Below are 20,902 nucleotides of genomic sequence, written 5' to 3'. Positions count from 1 at the left end.
CATTGTCTGCCAGTAGTTAATAGAGGAGGATGCGCATAATGGCTGAAAACTGGGTCACCTTCCTACCACATATTCCCAACTTTAGTCATTTCCTTTCCTGTTCCACTCACAAATAGAATGAGGGAAAAAATGACTGTCTATATGCCTCCATATGAGCCCTAGTTTCTGATATCTTATGTTCGTGGTCCTTACGCACAAGTATGTTGGAGGTAACGGAATCATTCTGCAGCCAAAATTCAAATGCCGGGTCTCTTAAATTTTCTCAGTAGTGTTCCTTGAAAAGAATGTAACCTTCCCTCCAGGGATTCTTATTCAACGTCCTGAAGCATTTCCATAATACATGTACATTGTTCGAACCTACCAGTAACAAATCTAGTAGCCTACCTCTGAATTGCGCTGATGTCGTCCTTTAATCTGACCAGGTACGAATCCCAAACACTCAAGCAGTACTCAAGAATAGATTGCACTGACATCCTGTATTCAGTCTCCTTTACAGATGAACCACAGCTTCCCAGAATTTCCCCAATAAACCAAACTCAACCTTTCACCTCTTCTACCACGAACCTCACATGTTTGTTCCATTTCGTATCGCTTTGCAACATTATGGTGAGATATTTAAATGACATGACTATGTCAAGCAGGGCACTACTAATGCTGTGTTCAAACATTACAGGTTTGCCTTTCCTATTCATCTTCAATAACTTATGTTTTTCTACATTTAGAGCTAGCTGCCATTTATCACACCAACTAGAAATTTTGTTTAAGTTATCTTGTAGCCTCCTACAGTCACTCATTGATGACACCTTACCGTACACCACAGCATCATCAGAAAACAACTGCAGATTGGTACCCTCTCTGTCTGGCAAATCATTTATGTATATAGAGAATAACAGTGGTCCTATCGCACTTCCCTGGGGCACACCTGACAATACACTTGTCTCTGATGAATACTCACTCATGAGGACAACATACTGGCTTCCATAACTTAAGAAGTCTTTGAGCCACTCACATATCTATGCTCGTAGCTTCTTGAACAGCCTGTAATGGGGCACCGTGTGAAACACTTTCTGGAAATCTAGAAGTATGGAATCTGCCTGTTGCCATTCATCCATAGTTCACAGTATATCATGTGGGAACAGGGCAAGCTGAATTTCACGTGAGCGATACTTTCTAAAACCATGCTGCTTTGTAGACGTAAGCTTCTTGGTCTCAAGAAAATTTATTGTATTCAAACTGAGAATATGCACAAGGCTGCAGCTAACCAAAGTTTGGAAAATTGGTCTGTAATTTTGTGGGTATGTTCTTTTGCCCTTCTTATACACAGCAGTCACCTGCGCTTTTTTCCAGTCGCTTGGGACTTTGTGCTGGGTGAGAGATTAGAGATAAATGCAAGCTAAATTATGGGCCAATGCTGTATAGTACTCTTTGAAAAACCAGACTGGGATTTCATATGAGCCTGGTGACTTATATGTTTTCAACTCCTTCAGTTGTTTCTCTATACCAGGGATGCTTATTGCTATGTTGTCCTTACAGGAGTCTGTTCAGTGGTCAGACAACAGTTCGTTTGTATGATATTCCTGCATGAATGATTTCTTGAACATGAAATTTAAAACTTCGGTTTTCCTATCTTATTTCGGTTTAGCTATCTTCATCTGCCTCACCAGACAGGTCCACAAGTGAGTGGATGGAAGCCATAGACTCACTTAGTGATTTTACATAGGACCAGAATTTTCACGGCTTCTCTGCCAGACCTTTTGATAAGGTGGTAGTAGTTGTATGATTTGCACATAGATCTTTTTCCAGATGCACAAATCTCTAATAACCTTCACTTGTTGTCATTTACATGTTCTCTTTTGAACCAAGAGTGCAACAGTCTCTCCTTCCTCAGCATTTTCTGAATCTCATTGTTAAACCATGGTGGGTGTTTTCCATCATTAATGCACTTACTATACACATGATTCTCCAGACCGCAATTTACTGGCCTCCTTAACTGATTTATTAACTTTCATGACCATAGTTGCTATAATGATACCATCATTGCTAATCCCCATTTCCATTCTGACATTGTCGATAAGGTCCAGCTTATTTGTAGCTACAAGGTCTAAGGTATTTCCATTGCATATGAGCTGTGGAACCAACTGCTCAAGATGACCCTCAGAAAACACGTTCAAAAGTACTTCACATGACTAACCAGTTTCTTTCTGTCATTGATGGTATTCTAGTCTGGCTAGTACTACATGATTTTCCTTATAAAAATTGAAACTAAACAAACTGCATATTTCAGAAAATGATGTTGACTGGGGTCCAACTAAAGGTTACATTTAAAAACTAAATACATTTTTTGTTTTGACCACAAGAAAGCCTGTTGATCATCAGGATCTCTTATGTATAATGAACTAGTAGTGAGGCCGAAGGTGTTCCTGGTTTATGTCCTGAACAGTGGCTTCTTTTGAACGGGGGAAATGACAGTGGCAGTAGAGACACTGCCAGTGGACAATATTCTTCCAATGTTTACAGCTACTGTAGGTACACATTTGATGTAGCATGGTGGTTTCCATCTGATGCCACTGATCTGGTAATTCCATGAAATTGAGAATTGTGGGCTTCATTAAAATATTTTTATGTTGAATTTGGTAGTAATTTTATTAACCTGGGCTCAAATGATTCAGTGAACTGAATCATGACCAAGACAAGACAGGTTGACAACACAACCTGCACAGGCCAGCCTTAGAGATAATCACTCAACAAATCCATAGCAATAGCTCATCAGTGTCAAAACAATAGAGCAAGACCATACAAACAAGTCTAATTCCAAGCCAAATCTGTAGTAATCCATAAGTAATTGAGAAGTAACCAGTATGGAGAGTAACACCACATTGACAGCCCTCTGGCTATAGAGTCTATTAATTCAGACTTGTGTTCAGCGACAAGGATCAAGTGAGCACTTATAAAAGCATTAGGTGATTAAGCTGCATCAGCACCACTTGGAGTCTGTCCACCTGATGACACTGAAACATCTGGTGGAGATGCAAGATATCTCCCCACCTCTTTTCTTTTTCTAGTCAGTAGTATTGGCTGTTTTTTGGGGTGGCCACAGTTGCAAGAGAGAAACTATAATTGGAATCCCTACCAAAGTTTCTATGGCGATTTATGGAAGGTTTCCATTGATGCTGTTATTATCCAAAGAAGTGAGAATCAGAGAATCAGTGGCTCAGCTCCCATGAGTTTTCAGTGTCATTCAGCTCCCTGGGGTTTGGTGCTTTCAGATCTTCTTGCTGACATGGCTGGAAATTGTAGACTGATCTTGACCTAAATGCAGGGTGGAGCGGTACTGTGAACATTGTGTGCTAGGCCAGTTGTTTAAACATCTTGATCTGTTGGTGGTGGTATATTTGACCATCTATATCCCTGACAGGGAATAATTTGTGGCCTAATTGCCTGATGATAGCAATCTGGGTTGGATGTGAGCTCATAATGGAAAGTCCAGATGGAAGAAGGCATGCTGTCATTCCTGCTCAACCACTGGCCTGAATTGAGGTAGGTCAGCAACCATGAAGTAGCTTTGCTCATGCAGAAACGTGGTTAGACTGCTGCCATTGCCTGCCTCATAAAAGATGTTAATGAATATTTACTATAATAATGAAGGAATTATTTTTTAAATTTTAAATGTCCATTCAGCTTCCCCATTAGAACATGGCTAGAATGATGAAGTGAGGGCATATTCAATGGTATTTGTCCTGCAGAAATTGGCAGGTGATGCTGAAGTAAATTGTGGCCCATTATCTCAGACACTGGTACACTGTATCACTGAATGACATACATACTACAGATTGTATATTTGATGGGGTGTCCACTACTATCAGCTACATATCACCAAAGAATAAATCCACAATGTTGATGTGGATTATGGCTCATGCGGCTTTGGCTATGTTGTGATGGTACTGTCTGGTTGGAGAAACATGGTGACCATAGACCATGTTTTCAATGCTTGCATCAATTCATAGTCAGTACAGAAAAATTACAGATAGCATTTTCATTTACCATATGTTCCAATGGGATCTGTGCTGCGAGTCCAGTGTCCTTTTTGTAGGACTGCTGCGGTAAACTCATTCTGGTCTTTGGACTATGTATTTAACAGTATGTTAGGTTCAGACTGTTTCCTAAGGAAAAATATATTTTTGGTATCAATACATAAACTTTCAGAATGCATTGTGACCAACTAATTTGGATGTGATGTATTACTTTATATAGTAATGGATTTTCAACTGTTGTATGTACAACTATCTGTGCTTCAGTGGGGAAGCCATAGTGGTTTCTCATAAATCACTGCTTTGAATGCAGATATAGAAACAGATGACAAGTGGAAACCCATGAGATAGTCAGTGAGCTGTGAATAAATGGCATTATTAATAGTGTTGTTGTTGTTTGTTGTTTTGGTCTTCTGTCCTGAGACTGGTTTGAAGCAGCTCTCCATGCTACTCTATCCTGTGCAAGCTTCTTTATATCCCAGTACCTACTGCAACCTACATCCTTCTGAATCTGTTTAGTGTATTCATCTCTTGGTCTCCCTCTATGATTTTTACCCTCCACACTGCCCTCCAATACTAAATTGGTGATCCCTTGATGCCTCAGAATATGCCCTAACAAATGATCCCTTCTTCTAGTCAAGTTGTGCCACAAATTTCTCTTCTCTCCAATTCTGTTCAATACCTCCTCATTAGTTATGTGATCTACCCATCTAATCTTCAGCATTCTTCTGTAGCACCACATTTCGAAAGCTTCTATTCTCTTCTTGTCCAAACTATTTATCGTCCATGTTTCACTTCCATACATGGCTACACTCCATACAAGTACTTTCAGAAACGACTTCCTGACACTTAAATCTATACTCAATGTTAACAAATTTTTCTTCTTCAGAAACGCTTTCCTTGCCATTGCCAGTCTACATTTTATATCCTCTCTACTTCAACCATCATCAGTTATTTTGCTCCCCAAATAGCAAAACTCCTTTACTGCTTTAAGTGTCTCATTTCCTAATCTAATTCCCTCGGCATCACCCGATTTAATTAAACTACATTCCATTATCCTAATTTTGCTTTTGTTGATGTTCATTTCATACCCTCCTTTCAAGACACTGTCCATTCCATTCAACTGCTCTTCCACGTCCTTTGCTGTCTCTGACAGAATTACAATGTCATCAGCAAACCTCAAAGTTTTTATTTCTTCTCCATGGATTTTAATACCTACTCTGAACTTTTCTTTGTTTCCTTTACTGCTTGCTCAATATACAGATTGAATAGCATCGGGGAGAGGCTACAACCCTGTCTCACTCCCTTCCCAACCACAGCTTCTCTTTCATGTCCCTCAACTCTTATAACTGCCATCTGGTTTCTGTACAAATTGTAAATAGCCTTTCGCTCCCTGTGTTTTACCCCTGCCACCTTCAGAATTTGAAAGAGAGTATTCCAGTCAACATTGTCAAAAGCTTTCTTTAAGTCTACAGATGCTAGATATGTAGGTTTGCCTTTCCGTAATCTTTCTTCTAAGATAAGTTGTAAGGTCAATATTGCCTCACGTGTTCCAATATTTCTACGGAATCCAAACTGATCTTCCCTGAGGTCGGCTTCTACCAGTTTTTCCATTCGTCTGTAAAGAATTCGTGCAAGTATTTTGCAGCTGTGACTCAGTAAACTGATAGTTCGGTAATTTTCACATATGTCAACACCTGCTTTCTTTGGGATTGGAATTGTTATATTCTTCTTGAAGTCTGAGGGTATTTGGCTGGTCTCATACATCTTGCTCACCAGATGGTAGAGTTTTGTCAGGACTGGCTCTCCCAAGGCTGTCAGTAGTTCTAATAGAATGTTGTGTACTCCGGGGGCCTTGTTTCGACTCAGGTCTGTCAATGTTCTGTGAAACTCGTCACGCAGTATCATATCTCCCATTTCATCTTCATCTACATCCTCTTCCATTTCCATAATATTGTCCTCAAGTACATCACCCTTGTACAGACCCTGTATATACTCCTTCCACCTGTCTGCTTTCCCTTCTTTGCATAGAACTGGGTTTCCATCTGAGCTCTTGATATTCATACAAGTGGTTCTCTTTTCTCCAAAGGTCTCTTTAATTTTCCTGTAGGCAGTATCTATCTTACCCCTAGTGACATAAGCCTCTACAACCTTACATTTGTCCTCTAGCTATCCCTGTTTAGCCATTTTGCACTTCCTGTCGATCTAATTTTTGAGACGTTTGTATTCCTTTTTGCCTGCTTCATTTACTGCATTTTTGTATTTTCTCCTTTTGATCAATTAAATTCATTATCTCTTCTGTTAGCCAAGGATTTCTACAGGCCCTCGTCTTTTTACTTACTTGATCCTCTGCTGCCTTCACTATTTCATCCCTCAAAGCTACCCATTCTTCTTCTACTGTATTTGTTTCCTCCATTCCTGTCAATTATTCCCTTATGCTCTCCTTGAAACTCTGTACAATCTCTGGTTCTTTCAGTTTATCCAGGTCCCATCTCCTTAAATTCCCACCTTTTTGCAGTTTCTTCAGTTTTAATCTACAGTTCATAACCAGTAGATGGTGGTCAGAGTCCAAATCTGCCCCTGGAAATGTCTTACAATTTAAAACCTGGTTCCTAAATCTCTGTCTTACCATTATATAATCTATCTGATACCTTTCAGTATCTCCAGGGTTCTTCCATGTATACAACCTTCTTTCATGATTCTTGAACCAAGTGTTAGCTATCATTAAGTTGTGCTCTGTGCAAAATTCTGCCAGGCGGCTTCCCCTTTCATTTCTTAGCCCCAATCCATATTCCCCTTCTATGTTTCCTTCTCTCGCTTTTCCTGCTTTCGAATTCCAGTCACCCATGACTATTAAATTTTCGTCTCCCTTCACTACCTGAATAATTTCTTTTATCTCATCACACATTTCATCAATTTCTTCATCATTTGCAGATCTAGTTGGCATATAAACTTGTACTACTGTTGTAGGTGTGGGCTTCGTATCTATCTTGGCCACAATAATGTGTTCACTATGCTGTTTGTAGTAGCTTACCCGCACTCCTATTTTTTTTATTCATTATTAAACCTACTCCTGCATTACCCCTATTTGATTTCGTATTTATAACCCTGTATTCACCTGACCAAAAGTCTTTAAATTTTCTAACCTACCTGCCCAATTAAGGGATCTGACATTCCACACTCCAATCCGTAGAATGCCAGTTTTCTTTCTCCTGATAATGATGTGCTCTTGAGTAGTCCCTGCTCGGAGATCCGAATGGGGGACTATTTTACCTCCGTAATATTTTACCCAAGAGGACGCCATCTTCATTTAATCATACAGTAAAGCTGCATACCCTCGGGAAAAATTATGGCTGTAGTTTACCCTTGCTTTCAGCTGTTCGCAGTACCAGAACAGCAAGGCCGTTTTGCTTAGTGTTACAAGGCCAGATCAGTCAATCATCCAGACTGTTGCCCCTGCAACTACTGAAAAGGCTGCTGCCCCTCTTCAGGAACCACATGTTTGTCTGGCCTCTCAACAGAAAACCCCTCCGTTGTGGTTGCACCTACGGTACAGCTATCTGTGTCGTTGAGGCATGCAAGCCTCCCCACCAACGGCAAGGTCCATGGTTCATGGGGTGGGATTAACAGTGTACTGTCCAATAAAGGTAAGGGTTCTGAGCTTGAGTCCTGCAGAATTTCAACTTGTCACAAAAATATTAACTAATGATTTGGTTCACAAACCAGACTGAGTATGGGTTTCATTAAGTTTTTTTACACTTGTATAGACGAATACTAGGCTGACTTCTCATTTCATCTCAGAAACACAATATACAGTTGGGTATATGGTGAAGTATGAATTTATATGCAGAACAAAGTTTACATATTATACAGAAAGGTGGAGTATATGAGTTTCCCTCATTACAGTAACAGATATTAGTGGCAAAATGGTGAGCTTCAAGCCACAGAATAAAAATAATTAGTAAATTGTGGCTGGATAGTCAGTCATCATTAGTTGACCCTACCCAAATGAGACAAACATTGAAGGAAAAGAAGTATAGCAGCAAGTTCAAATGTTATGAATTAAAAATCCTGCTATCAGATTCAGTTTTATATTCGCAATCACAACAGAGATATTGTGCATCAGTCAAACTTCAGCTTTGCATCATACTGCATGCAGATACATCTAAACAAAATCTATTGCTCTATTGAAGTGTTACACTGAAGATTTTTTTTCCCAACAGACAGATCAAGTGAGGACAATAATTAATAAAAGTTGCAGTATTATCATGACCTATAGAAGGCAGAAATAGATGGCTTAGAAAAGTAAGAAATTAATGAGGGAAACTTTAAATTAGGTTTTGTGGCAAAACCAGGAGAGAAGCAATTAATTAAAAGCACATTTCAAATGTGCAAACATAGCTACAAATGGTAGGTGCTCACCAGTAAGTGTGCACAAGTTCCTATGACAAATATTGACTAGTCAGTATGAATGGAAATGCTGAGAAAATATTAGTACTATGTAGTCTACATCTACATCTAAATATACATCTCCTCTACATCTACATGATTACTCTGCAGTTCACAAATAAGTGTGTTGGAGAGGGTTCATTGAATAACATTCAAGCTATTTCTCTGCTGTTCCAATCTCAAAGAGTATATGAGGAAATGACACTTAAACCTTTCCATGATTTCTCTTATCTTATTGTGATGATCATATCTCCCTGTGTAGGTGCCCAACAACAAGATATTTTCACACTCTGAGGAGAAACTTGGTGATTGAAATTCATTATAAGAACCTGTTACAATGAAAATCACCTGTCCTTTTCCTTCCTTCCCCTTCTCCCCCCTCGACTTTGTTTACATAAAAACACCTTTGTTTAATGATTGCCATCCCAATTCATGTATCATATAGTCTCTCATTTTATGACTGTTTCTCAACATGCAATTGTTGCTACTACATTAAAGTTAATTTTTGTTTTTGTGCTGTACTGCATAAATAAGACAGTAATGTCTTTGACTAATGTACCTTATCAAAATTTTGGTTCTGCTTTAATAACATTCAGTCTCTGAATTATAAATATCTGTGCTACCTGGAGAGATGATGACATGCACACTACTAATGAGCATATGTGAATCTGAGAACCTTGACTTAGAACTCTGTCAGTGGGAACAGGATGCTTTTGACTCATTCATTGCACCTTTGCACCTATATACACTGTATTTATGGGACACTTATTATAAACTTAACTGTTTTATTTATATATGCTCACTTCATTTGTGAAAAAACATTACTGAAATGCAAAAGTTATAAAATTGGTGTGTGTCTAACTTAAATTTGTTTATTTGCAGGTATCAGTATACTCTATCGCAAACCAATAAAACAGCCACCAAATTTGTTTTCATTTTTGTCTCCATTATCTCTGGATGTGTGGATATACATGGCAACTGCTTACCTAGGAGTTTCAGTCCTGTTATTTATACTTGCCAGGTAATTACTTTTATTATTTATTAGTGTACTAATTTAAATATTTTTTAAGAAACTTTAATTTAAATAAAATTCATTATGTTATTCATTCTTAGTGATACACCCAAGGTGTTCATTGCTGCTAGTGTGTTTGTGATTTAGGCAAAAGAGTCATCCTTCGAAAATCAGGTTTCATGATGCTATCAAAATGGTATTTGCTTGCATTTCTCTGATCTGCTGATTGGCTTATACATGTTTTCCTGTGAGGATACGTGAATTCATTGAGATTAAACATATTTTCATACACAGATGTTTGAAGAATGTTGTGCTCCAGAAGGATGTCCTAAAAACTATGTGCAATTCAACAATAATTCTTTCTAACTGGCCCATTAAACCTGATTATTTTCATAAGTAAATATAAATACATGTACATGTACATTAACCAAGAATGTGCAGTAGTAACATTGATGTTGAGCACCATAAAGCTAGTCTATCCACCCCACCCCATTTTAACAAACAAAATGTGTTAAAAATTATATAAATCATACATTAGTAATGCACTGAAATAAAATTCAGGATTAGGTATCTTCTTCAGCTTTCCAGAGGAGTACAAGCATTCTTTCTTTGTGGATCAGTCATAAAGTACAAGAACAAGGATCCAAAGATTGGGAGTTTGATTCCTAGTCAGCCGTAGGAAATTCATCTCTCACTTATCAGAACTTTCATCTCTGGCAAGGTATGTTAATGTGAAAACTGCCAAGTTGCACCAGGGTCAGAGTTCATATTAAACTGTACTCCCCCCAATAACTGGCTGAGTAAGTTAATTCAGATGTCAGAGGAAAGCATAGCATACCACCTGTAATAGGACAATACCTAGTAAAGCACTATGGTTTTCAAACCAAACTTTTTACATTATTCATGGCTTCAGATGCAGAAACCAGGTATGGTCACATATGAATTTTACTTACAAGTGTTTTGGGATTTTTCATGAAGTTGGCTTGTTTTCTGGATTTTTATAAATCATATTTTTTTTATTTGTGAGTAATAGAGACTCCAGCTACTGTCCATTATATTTGCACTATTCCGATGAATGACAGAATGTAGGTCAAAGAAGTGCCTAACACAGATTGTTCTCAAACTTACAGAGCTTTAAACAAACTTTTACTTGAATAAAATGCAGAATTATGAACACTTTTTGAACTAATAATTGTACTAAAACCAGTAAATGCAATACAATGCTGAAGCAGATGCATAGCAAGGCTTTTTATTGGAACTATTGACAGCAGTAAAGCACATAAGTTAGTGAAGATTAGTTAATAGTGTTTAAATAAAGCTGATTAAAGGTAACAGGCAGATGTCTGTATTTAATTTGTCATAAATTGATATTTCATCACTGAATAAAATATAATATTACATTTAAAAACAAGTTGCTCTGGGAAGTGATAATTGGAAAATTTTCATGCATACTCAGTACCCAGTCAGCCTGAAAACATCTGCATCAGAAAGTATTTTGATACGCCACTGCAGTAGAATATTATGTTCAGAAATAGGTTATCTTTGATAACAGAATGAAATTTTCATTATTTTGTGTTTAGGTTTTCAAACAAGGGTTCCAATTTAGTACAAGGCTATGCCAGGAAGGTTTATATTTTTGGTTTATATTGTTGCCGGGGAACACTGTAGAACAACCCAAGGAATCTGACTAAACCATTGTCTACTATACAATGTGCTCAGAAATTCCCATTGCAGACTTCTAGGACTTGTAGAGGGGAGTGAGTACATAATACACTATGTGATCAGAAGTATCCAGACACCCCCAAAAACATATGTTCTTCCATATTAGGTGCATTGTGCGGTCACCTACTGCCAGGTACTCAATACCACTGACCACAGTAGTCATTACACATCGTGAGAGAGCAGAATGGGGCGCTCCTTGGAACTCACAGACTTCGAACGTGGTCTGTACGTGATATTTCCACACTCCTAAACATCCCTAGGTCCACTGTTTCTGATGTGAAATACTATTTTCATCTGGTTGGTGGTATTCAAGATAACAGCACAAAAGAGAAATAATTTCCAAGTGCACCCAGAATTCTGTATAGGATAGAAAGTGAGTATTTTGTTCTTAACAAAATATTTTAACCAATTCTGCACAGGTATGAAGCAGGTGTGTAGGTATCTTTGGAAAAGCAAAAAATTATTTGAAGTGAATTTTGTCAGTCACTTTTTCTATCCAGATATTTGGACTGTGAGTGGAAATCTCCAGCAACACTGCAAGAAAGAGTGCCCATTTTAAAACGTGCTCCATCCATACAGTAGACAATAACCATTACCACTCAATAGTTGTCAGTATACATATGTGGTTGAAATAGGTGAAAAATATGCTGAAAACTACAGATTTTTTTTTTCAAGTAGATACTCTCTTACTAATTAAAGCACTTATTAAGTCTTTTAACTATAAACAAAATATGACTATTCCATAAACATGTGACATATGTGATATATTGTTAACTCTAGTTTATAATTAGCATATATTATCAGAGCAAATGTTATACTACATCTGTAAGTATGTAAATATCTGTTATGTTTTCATCCTTAACCTGTAATGTGATGGTCTATCTGATATCTTGGTAAATGTGTTCCATGGATGAAGAAAACTGCTAATAATAGATTTTTCTTTTCATTAATTTATACCTCCACTCAGTCAATCTGCTTTTTAGGATTCTCCCCCCCCCCCCCCTCCCCAATTAGGTATGTGGAACATTTTGTGAGATGTTGAAATAATTGACTAAAAGAAATTAAATATTAAAAGTTACATTCACATACATGAAATATTTTTGACTGTGATCTTTTACAAAATGAGTAAAGGGAAATATTTTTGACTGTGATCTTTTACAAAATGAGTAAAGGGAAATATTTCTGACTGTGATATTTTACAAAATGAGTAAAGGGAAATATTTTTGACTGTGATCTCATACAAGGTGAGTAAAGGGAAATAAAGCTAGGTGTGGTGGCAGTGACAGAAAGTAAGCAAGCAAGGGATTATGAATAACGTATCTTCAATGTGTAACACCTGTTGCTTCCTACATGTTTTTTTCCCCCTTAGCTTCTGGTAAGGTAATAGTTGTTTTTGGAAACTAAATTTCTGCAGATCTAAATCTTTTTTATTACTGCTAGGTGTAGCAAATATTTCTATTTTCTTTCAATGTTAATTATAATCTTTTCATCTTTCTGAGTGTACATCATGTTTAAACAATGTTTTTTTTAATTATCATATGGGTATGTGTCTATATTACACAACCAAATGAATATGAAGAAACACAGATATTTAAAAGGAATGAAATTTATTTATTCTCGGTTCAGAAACATACAAATTTACAATAGCCATACACATCAATAAATATGTACATAGATATACACAAATTGTATTTATATTACATGTTCCCAGTACTTTGCAACCTCCAAGGTGCTTGGAGTGGCTTGCAGGAGATCAGTCTTCATGCAGGATGTAGGGCACAAAAGGCACTGGAGCATGTGGCTTGTGGTTTGTTCTTGTCCACAGTCAGGACGTATCTTCTGTTATGAAGCCCCATCTCTTCAGGTTGTCTCTGGATCGTCCAAATCCTGATTGTAATCTGTTTAAAGATTTCCACACCAGCCAGCTCTCGTTGTGTCCAGGTGGTAGTTCTTCAGCTTCTGGTATCTGCAGGTGAGGCATCAACTTCTTCCATAACTCCAGCCTTGCCTTCTCTGGTGAAATGGTGAGCTTCTCGGATGTTCTCAGGAAGCCCTTTCGCGATCTCAGCCGTTGCTGTGGTGAATAATGTCCGTGCAGTGGATGGGCACTGTCCAGTTCCACTTTCAGTCTCTCCTTGTTGGCAGCCACTGTTCTGCGTATCCATGGTGGTGCTATTCCAGCCAGGCAGTAGAGCTTATCAGTTGGGGTAGGTCTTAAGCAACCTGTTATCAACCTGCAGGTTTCGTTGAGAGCAATGTCTACTTGTATGGCATGAGATGACCTGTACCAGACTGGAGAAGCATATTCAGCAGTAGAAAAGCACAGTGCCATTGCAGAGCAGCGAATAGTTTGTGGATGTGATCCCTACTGTGTGTCCGCTAGTTTGTGAATTAGGTTGTTTTGAGCGGAGATTTTCATTTTGGTGTTCTTGCAGTGAGTTTTGAATGTCAGAGCTCTGTCGAGAGTGACTCCCAAGTATTTAGGTGCGTGATGATGCTGGAGTTGGATGCCTGACCATGCAATATGTAGCTCACGATTAGCTTCCCTGTTCCTTAAATGAAAGGCACACACTTGTGTCTTCGAAGGGTTTGGTCTGAGTTGGTTCCGATGGTAGTAGCTTGACAGTGTTCTAAGTGCTGTTGTCAGGCTTCTTTCCACTCTTTCAAAGCATGAGCTCTGCGTAGCAAGGGCTAGGTCATCTGCATATAAGAATCTCCTTGTGCTTGGGGTCAATGGCTGGTCGTTGGTATAGATGTTGAAGAAAAGTGGAGCCAGGACGCTTCCCTGAGGTAGACCATTTTTCTGCGCTCTCCAGCGACTGCGTTGTCCTTGAAATTCAACAAAAAACCTGCGGTTTTGGAGGAGGGTGCTGAGCAGTCTAACAAGGTGGGCGTTCTTGATCATATTGTATAGTTTTGTGTGGAGTAACCGATGATGGACCGTATCATATGCTGCTCTGAGATCCATGAAGACCACGCCTGTTACTTGACAAGTTTCAAAACCATCCTCTATAAACTGAGTGAGATTCAAAAGCTGCCCTGTGCAGCTTCTGTTTGGTCGAAATCCTGCTTGTTCGGGTATGAGAAGAGGGTCTATTACTGGTAGGATTCTATTCAGAATCATACGTTCGAACAGTTTATAAAGGTGACTCAAAAGGCTAACTGGTCTGAAATTCTTGGGATGATTTGCTTCCTTTCCAGGTTTCAGAAGAGCTATCACCCTGCTCTTTCACCAGATCTTTGGTATTTGGCACTGGTTCATGCAGTTGTTGAAAAGCTGCAGCATCCACTTTCTTGTTTCTGGACCGAAATTCTTGATTTGCTCCATACGGGTGTCATCTAGACCGGATGCTTTGCCAGTTTTGCTCTCCTTAATAGCCTTGTTTAATTCAGATATCGCGAATGAGAGAGTCAGATCCCTCGTTTCTTGTTGGGCCTCTTGCTGTACTTTTGGAACTTTGATTCTATGGCTTCCTTTCCCATTCATGAGCAGTTGGTGTGCTATCTGATCTGCAGTAATGTTGCAGTGTGCTGTGGATCTGATTGGGTCATTATTGAGGCGTCTCAGTAATCTCCACACTTTATGACTGTTTCTGATGAGATCAAGTTCTTCCATAGTTTTAACCCAAGAATTCCTTTTGGATTCTTTCAGAGATGCAATAAGTTTATTCCCAGCCGATAGCGTTGTCTGGCCGAATGGATCTTCTTCAAATAGTACCTTATACTCTGTAAATTGAGCACTGAGTTCTGAAGTTAGACCAGGAATGTATGATGTTCGACAACCCCAAGGAATTGCAATTCTGGAGCACCTCTTTACAGCCCTCACAAAAGTATCATACAAGTCAGGTGAAGGTTCAATATTGAGAACTGCACCGTCCAGCCAACTTCGGCCAGTTGGCTTTCCTGAAGTTAAATCTCCTTTTGAACGGAACTGTCTGTGGTCTAACTGCTGCGTAAATTTCGCACATGATCGGTCTGTGCTGTGTATTTGGAATAGGGTTGCAGACATAATCTAGGAATGAAATAAATTCAGCAGATGACATGTGAGCAGTGACGTGTGAAGTTGCTGTTAATGAAAGAACAGTGTTGTGCTAATCATCTTCATCATCATTGTCATCGTTATCTGCTGTTGAATGAAGGCCTCTTCCAGGGCTCACCATGAATTCTTCTGATTTAATCTTCCAGTCACATTCATTATCTATCATCCATTAGGTCAATTTCTACATAATGTAGAAGGAACACAGCAGTATCATTCTAGTGCTTGAGCAAATCGACTAATATAAAAAAGTCATTTTATGCCTTCAGCATCAGATAATTTGTGATATACTTTTGTTAAAAACTGAGCAGAAAGTACTTTATAGAGACACTCCAGCACTTCATTCAAAATCCACAGTAACTCTACCATTTTGAGTTGCAGAAAAAGTCAAGTTCAGTACATATCGCATCTAAGTGAAACACAGTGTGTCATTGGCCTCTGAAAATACTACTGAAATGTAGGAATTCAAAATGTATGCACTATTGTATTGGTTTAGTGGCAGGACTAAGGTATGAACTACATCTGTTTTTTTTCCTTTATATCTGTTTTCTGCAATACACAAAGAATGGCTTCCCACTCTCTGAGTCATGTATTTTGCCACATTTGAAAATCACAATTGAAAAGTATATCTGCCTGCCATCGACAATAGGTAAACTTAAAATTTTTAAAGATTACTTTTTATATGAGCACTGTTCAACCACATTTCATAGCTTTTGTGGCCTTATTTTTTACTACCTCATGGGCATATTAACAAAGATATTCAGCAGAGTGAAGCTATGCATTTTTATGCTCATGGTATTTTCTTATTAATCTCATTAGAGTACACATACAGTACTATTAATGATTATTGTCAAGGGATATATACCTTCATTTTGAAAGCAGAGAAAGGAGACTTAGTAAGTTTTTCATATTTTGAAGGGAAAGCTAGATGAGTAATCTTAAATAAGAAGGCACCTTCACCATATCTCCAACATAATTGTGACAAAATACAAAATCAGCGAAGTAATGTTTTCTTTATAAATAATGTAATTCAGGTGAAGTTTATTTGTACCTCACAATAGCACATAGAGATCTTTTGCAGTTAATATTTTATTACTTTGTTGTTTATTGTTTAATTGTTCCCTTGAAGAGTGTTGAGCTGAATCTAATAAATAAAGTATTACTGTAGAAGGTAACTATGGTGCTGTGTATAGCACAAAGTAATTTTTCAGGTTCACTCCATATGAATGGCAGAATCCCCATCCTTGCAACCCTGATCCAGATCACCTGGAGAATCAGTTCACTCTACTCAACTGCATGTGGTTCGCCATTGGCTCATTAATGCAACAGGGTTGTGACTTCTTGCCCAAGTAAGCTCTAGAATGCACGTCCTTCGTAAGCAACACAAAAAGTTCCACAACTTCACAAATCTCTACAACATTGGTGCCATCTATTACATCACATTTACTTAGACTAATAGGAACCTTTGTCACACAAAGAGATTTCTGTGCATTCAAAAATACCATGGTTATATGTCAAAGAGAATATTATCCTGAATCATAATTTAATTGTTAATTAATGAACTCACTCAGTGGGGCGAAGTGGAACTTTGTATGCTGTTGCTCCGAAGGTCGTGCTTACTCTGCATTTTTGCATGATATTTTATTATTTTTCCTTGCAGATTCAGTCCTTATGAGTGGGACAATCCTCACCCTTGCAATGATGAGCCTGATGTATTGGAGAACCAGTTCAGTCTGTTGAATTCACTATGGTTCACGATTGGTAGCCTGATGCAGCAAGGTTCTGATATAGCTCCCAAGTAAGGTTATGCTGCATCCTTTGATGTGGCTTCACAACAGACTTGATAAGCAAAGATTTTAAATAGAGACACTCCCACAGAATTGAGTTCATGAAACTGCATATATTATCCATGCTTTATTAATTCCATGATACTTTTAACAACTCGTTTTATTAAAAGAATTATTGTTATATTGTCAAGGAAAAGTGTCTAGAACCATTTCAGGATCATATTATTCATGTGACAATGTAAAATAATTTGATCAGTAGAATGTAACTGATCATAAGCTGTATCCATGGCAACAACTTCACATTTAATAATAATAATGTTTACAAGTACCTTTATAAAATAACCAACCAGTATTTTTCGCATTCTTACAGTTCTACCCCTTTTAATTTTTATTTCTGTAGAACATTGTAGCATGTTTCACACATTTTTACTCACAATGTAAAAGCTATAATTGTACTAGGTAATTTTCCTATTTACTATAAAACACTGATATAATATATACAGTATTGATATAACTTATCATTTCTATTCTTGAGAAATATCATAAAAATTGTTGAAAAAATTGATCAGTTAGCATATATTGCCAACACAAGCTATTATTGCATGTGAATCTTCCATTTCATGTTATAATTTTATGAAAATAAATATTTAATGATTACAGAGATAGGTTATAATAATAATAATAATAAATAGATTAAAATTATGAACATCTGGAGTATATTTCCACACTTCATAACCTATTTTAAGCTTTCTTGAAAGTCTACTTATCATTGTAAATTAATACTCCTTTGTTCCTTTCTGTTTGTAACAAAAGGAAGACAGAGTTGGCAAACAAATAGTCTCGTAGGTGATTTGTGCACCACAGTTTCGTGTTGCCTAAAACCATACCAGGAATTTAGTAATGCATAATGATGATAATACAATATTTAAATGTAGTACAACCTTTTAAAACATCTTATTTTAACAGATTCCTTCTGTTGATTTTATTTTCTTTGAAAGACTCTTTGCAACTTTGACTTACTGATGAGCAATTGAATTAGAGACACCTATCTAGTAACATGTAGAACCTCATTTCTTCTTAGTGAGCCTTGTTAACACCTTCATGTCTGAAGGGGAGTTCTTCAACCTACTCTGAAACAAGTTAGGAATAATACAGTGCTGAGTTGTGTTACTGTAAGCACAAGCCACATTTGGTGGAGGGTAGGAGGGGGAGAGGGACAGGAAAGAGCTATAGACAAACAAATGGTGCACATGATTGCACTGTTGATTTTCGTATCATTCATTGGTCATGGACAATCTTGGATATATTTGGTCCAATGTAAATGACCAACACATGAGAACAACTTACCGTATTTACTCGAATCTAAGCCGCACTCGAATCTAAGCTGCACCTGTAAAATGAGACTCGAAATCAAGGAAAAAACTTTTCCCGAATCTAAGACGCACCTGAAATTTGAGACTCGAAATTCAAGGGGAGAGGAAAGTTTTAGGCCGCACCTCCAAATCGAAACAAATTTGGTCCATTGTAATATGAGACACAATTTAGGTCGAATGAATGACGATACTGCTACAGTAGTTTGGTTCGAGTCGTGAGCATAGCAGTTAAGCTTTATCAGGTAGCCATTGCTATGCGTCAGGCGCTCCGTCCGTATTTATATGGGTAGCCTTCCTTTTTCACATGCTTCGTCTGGTTTGAATTGACTGCTTATTTTTCTTTGATCTGATAAGTGCCGTTCTCTTTGTTATAGGTGTTTATGTCACTCCAAGCTGAAAATTCATTACTGTACTGTGTCATGCATTGTTTGTCGCATTCTGATAACGTGTGTTTACGACCTGTAACCGCTCGCGGCATGGCTTGCTTTCGTGCATGCTACCGCCACTTACAATTAAAAAACAAAAGAGAGGAATCGTCTCATTAGCGAAACAATGGCAAGAGACCGCTATTTGTTGTGACTTACACTCCTGCTTTCCTCGATAATGATCAACAAGAACCAAATAATAGACTGTATATGATAGAAGATGTTCTGAACGAGAATTTAGCAAAAATTTTTCTCCATTTGAAAATCTTTGCAGACGCCTCTTTAGTACATTACATTCTGCACAGAAATTAGAGTCATCTTAGATTTAAAAATCTAGTCAATTGCCATGCTTCATTTCTGGCAGTACCACTATTAGGCATAAGAATAATATGAATATAAACATGACATGATACGTATATTCTTCCGCGTTTGCTGTTGACTCACTCGAGTTTTGTAGTTTATTAGGCAGACAGGATTTCAATGAGATAGCAGCAAACACGAAACAATACATGGCAAAATGTTTATATTCGTATTATTCTTATGGTGAAGAGAATACTGCATGTGACTCACAATACATAAAAGTTCCTATTAGCAACCATCTCTTCTCACAGGTAGGAAAAAATTCAGAACGTAGAGTTGGCCATATTGACAAACATCCCAAACAGTCTTGCAAGTCGGATTTTCGTAGTACATTGAAATGCTGCTACATTCGAAGATGAACAATACGGAATTTGTATTTACTTCGTTGGATAATGTATGAAAATGCAGTGGTCGAAACTCGGGGCGGAGAAAAAAGCTCATCTTCAACCTTTTTTTAAAATTTATTTACTGACGCAGAGGTTTTGGCACCTTTGTGCCTGCAAAACATGCCTGTGTAGCGCTACATATATTCGACGGCAGAACTTAGTTGTGGCGGCACCTAACAACATTTTTCAGAACTTCCGCTTACTTTGCACTTGATTCTAAGCCACAGGCGGTTTTTTGGATTACAAAGTGCGGAAAAAAAGTGCGGCGTAGATTCGAGTAAATACAGTAATCAAAAACCTGACTGTTACCATTCTGCCAAAGTGAGTTTTAATATGCTTATACTCTGTCATTAGTTTGTACCAACATGTACCGTGACCTTTCTCTATGATTGGCAGTCTTCCAGTGCTCATGCTTATCTTTGTGTCCTGTGATGTATGGTGAGCAGCTGTAAATATGTTGCACAGTACCCTGTGTCTATGGAGTACCATGCAGAAACCAAAGATGTAACTACTCATAGACTGGGTGAGTAACTTTCCACACTCTCACCCATCTATCTTCTGTTAAAATCAATGATATGTGCTGGAAATTCCTATCATAAGGACATTGTAGCCCATTTCAGCTGACACTAGTGGCACTAATTTTTCTCTGAATCGGTAACCCTCAATATGAGGCCACATGAAAAGCTCAGTGCTGCATAGCTTTAGAGATAGTGTCCTATGCACTGAGCATCTAAAATCTGTGGTAAATGCACCAATAGCGTGTATCTTTCTCATCTTGTGCTCAGATGAAACATCAATTGGCAGGACAAGTTACAATGACATTCCAGTCCAGTCACAGTGTGCCATGGTGGGAGGAGCCCTCTAGCAATGAAAGTAACTCTAATTCAGTTGCTCCTTAGTGTGTATCTAACTTTTAGGTTCATTCATTATGCTGTTGTACCAGTGACTATATTGTATATTTTAGGGCAGTTTCAACACGGATGGTTGCTGGAATGTGGTGGTTTTTTACCTTAATTATGATATCATCCTACACAGCCAACTTAGCAGCTTTCCTTACTGTTGAGCGAATGGATTCTCCAATTGAGAGTGCGGAAGACTTAGCAAAACAAACAAAAATAAAATATGGTGCTCTCAGAGGTGGATCAACAGCAGCATTTTTTAGGGTGAGTTATTTCAGTTCATAGCAAAAAAAATATTGAATTATTAATCTTTAGGTTACATAAATACTTACCATTTTAAGCTCACTACAATTTTTTCCTCTCTGATCATAAGGCTGGTAAAAAGTTAAATGGTGCAGTTGAATTAAGATAGAAAAGTGTATAAT

The 20,902-nt window shown here is 37.8% G+C and overlaps 1 protein-coding gene across 6 annotated transcripts in view; it reads left to right on the top strand.

Annotated features, from left to right (window-relative positions):
• Positions 1 to 20,902, top strand: part of LOC126183515 (glutamate receptor ionotropic, kainate 2) — a 270,896-nt gene that overhangs the window by 207,458 nt on the left and 42,536 nt on the right. For 5 of the 6 annotated variants that reach the window (XM_049925566.1, XM_049925565.1, XM_049925567.1 and 2 more), the window contains 3 exons: positions 9,360 to 9,498; positions 16,908 to 17,045; positions 20,543 to 20,741. In XM_049925566.1, coding sequence (XP_049781523.1) covers positions 9,360 to 9,498; positions 16,908 to 17,045; positions 20,543 to 20,741 — 476 coding nt within the window. Of the gene's footprint in view, positions 1 to 9,359; positions 9,499 to 16,458; positions 16,597 to 16,907; positions 17,046 to 20,542; positions 20,742 to 20,902 lie in introns of all 6 variants that reach the window. The other variant, XM_049925564.1, reaches the window with a different exon arrangement.

This window comes from Schistocerca cancellata, chromosome 4 (assembly GCF_023864275.1).
Source record: "Schistocerca cancellata isolate TAMUIC-IGC-003103 chromosome 4, iqSchCanc2.1, whole genome shotgun sequence".
Taxonomy (NCBI): Eukaryota; Metazoa; Arthropoda; class Insecta; order Orthoptera; family Acrididae; genus Schistocerca; species Schistocerca cancellata.
Note: the sequence above shows the minus strand (reverse complement) of the source record. Positions and strands in the feature narration are given on the sequence as shown.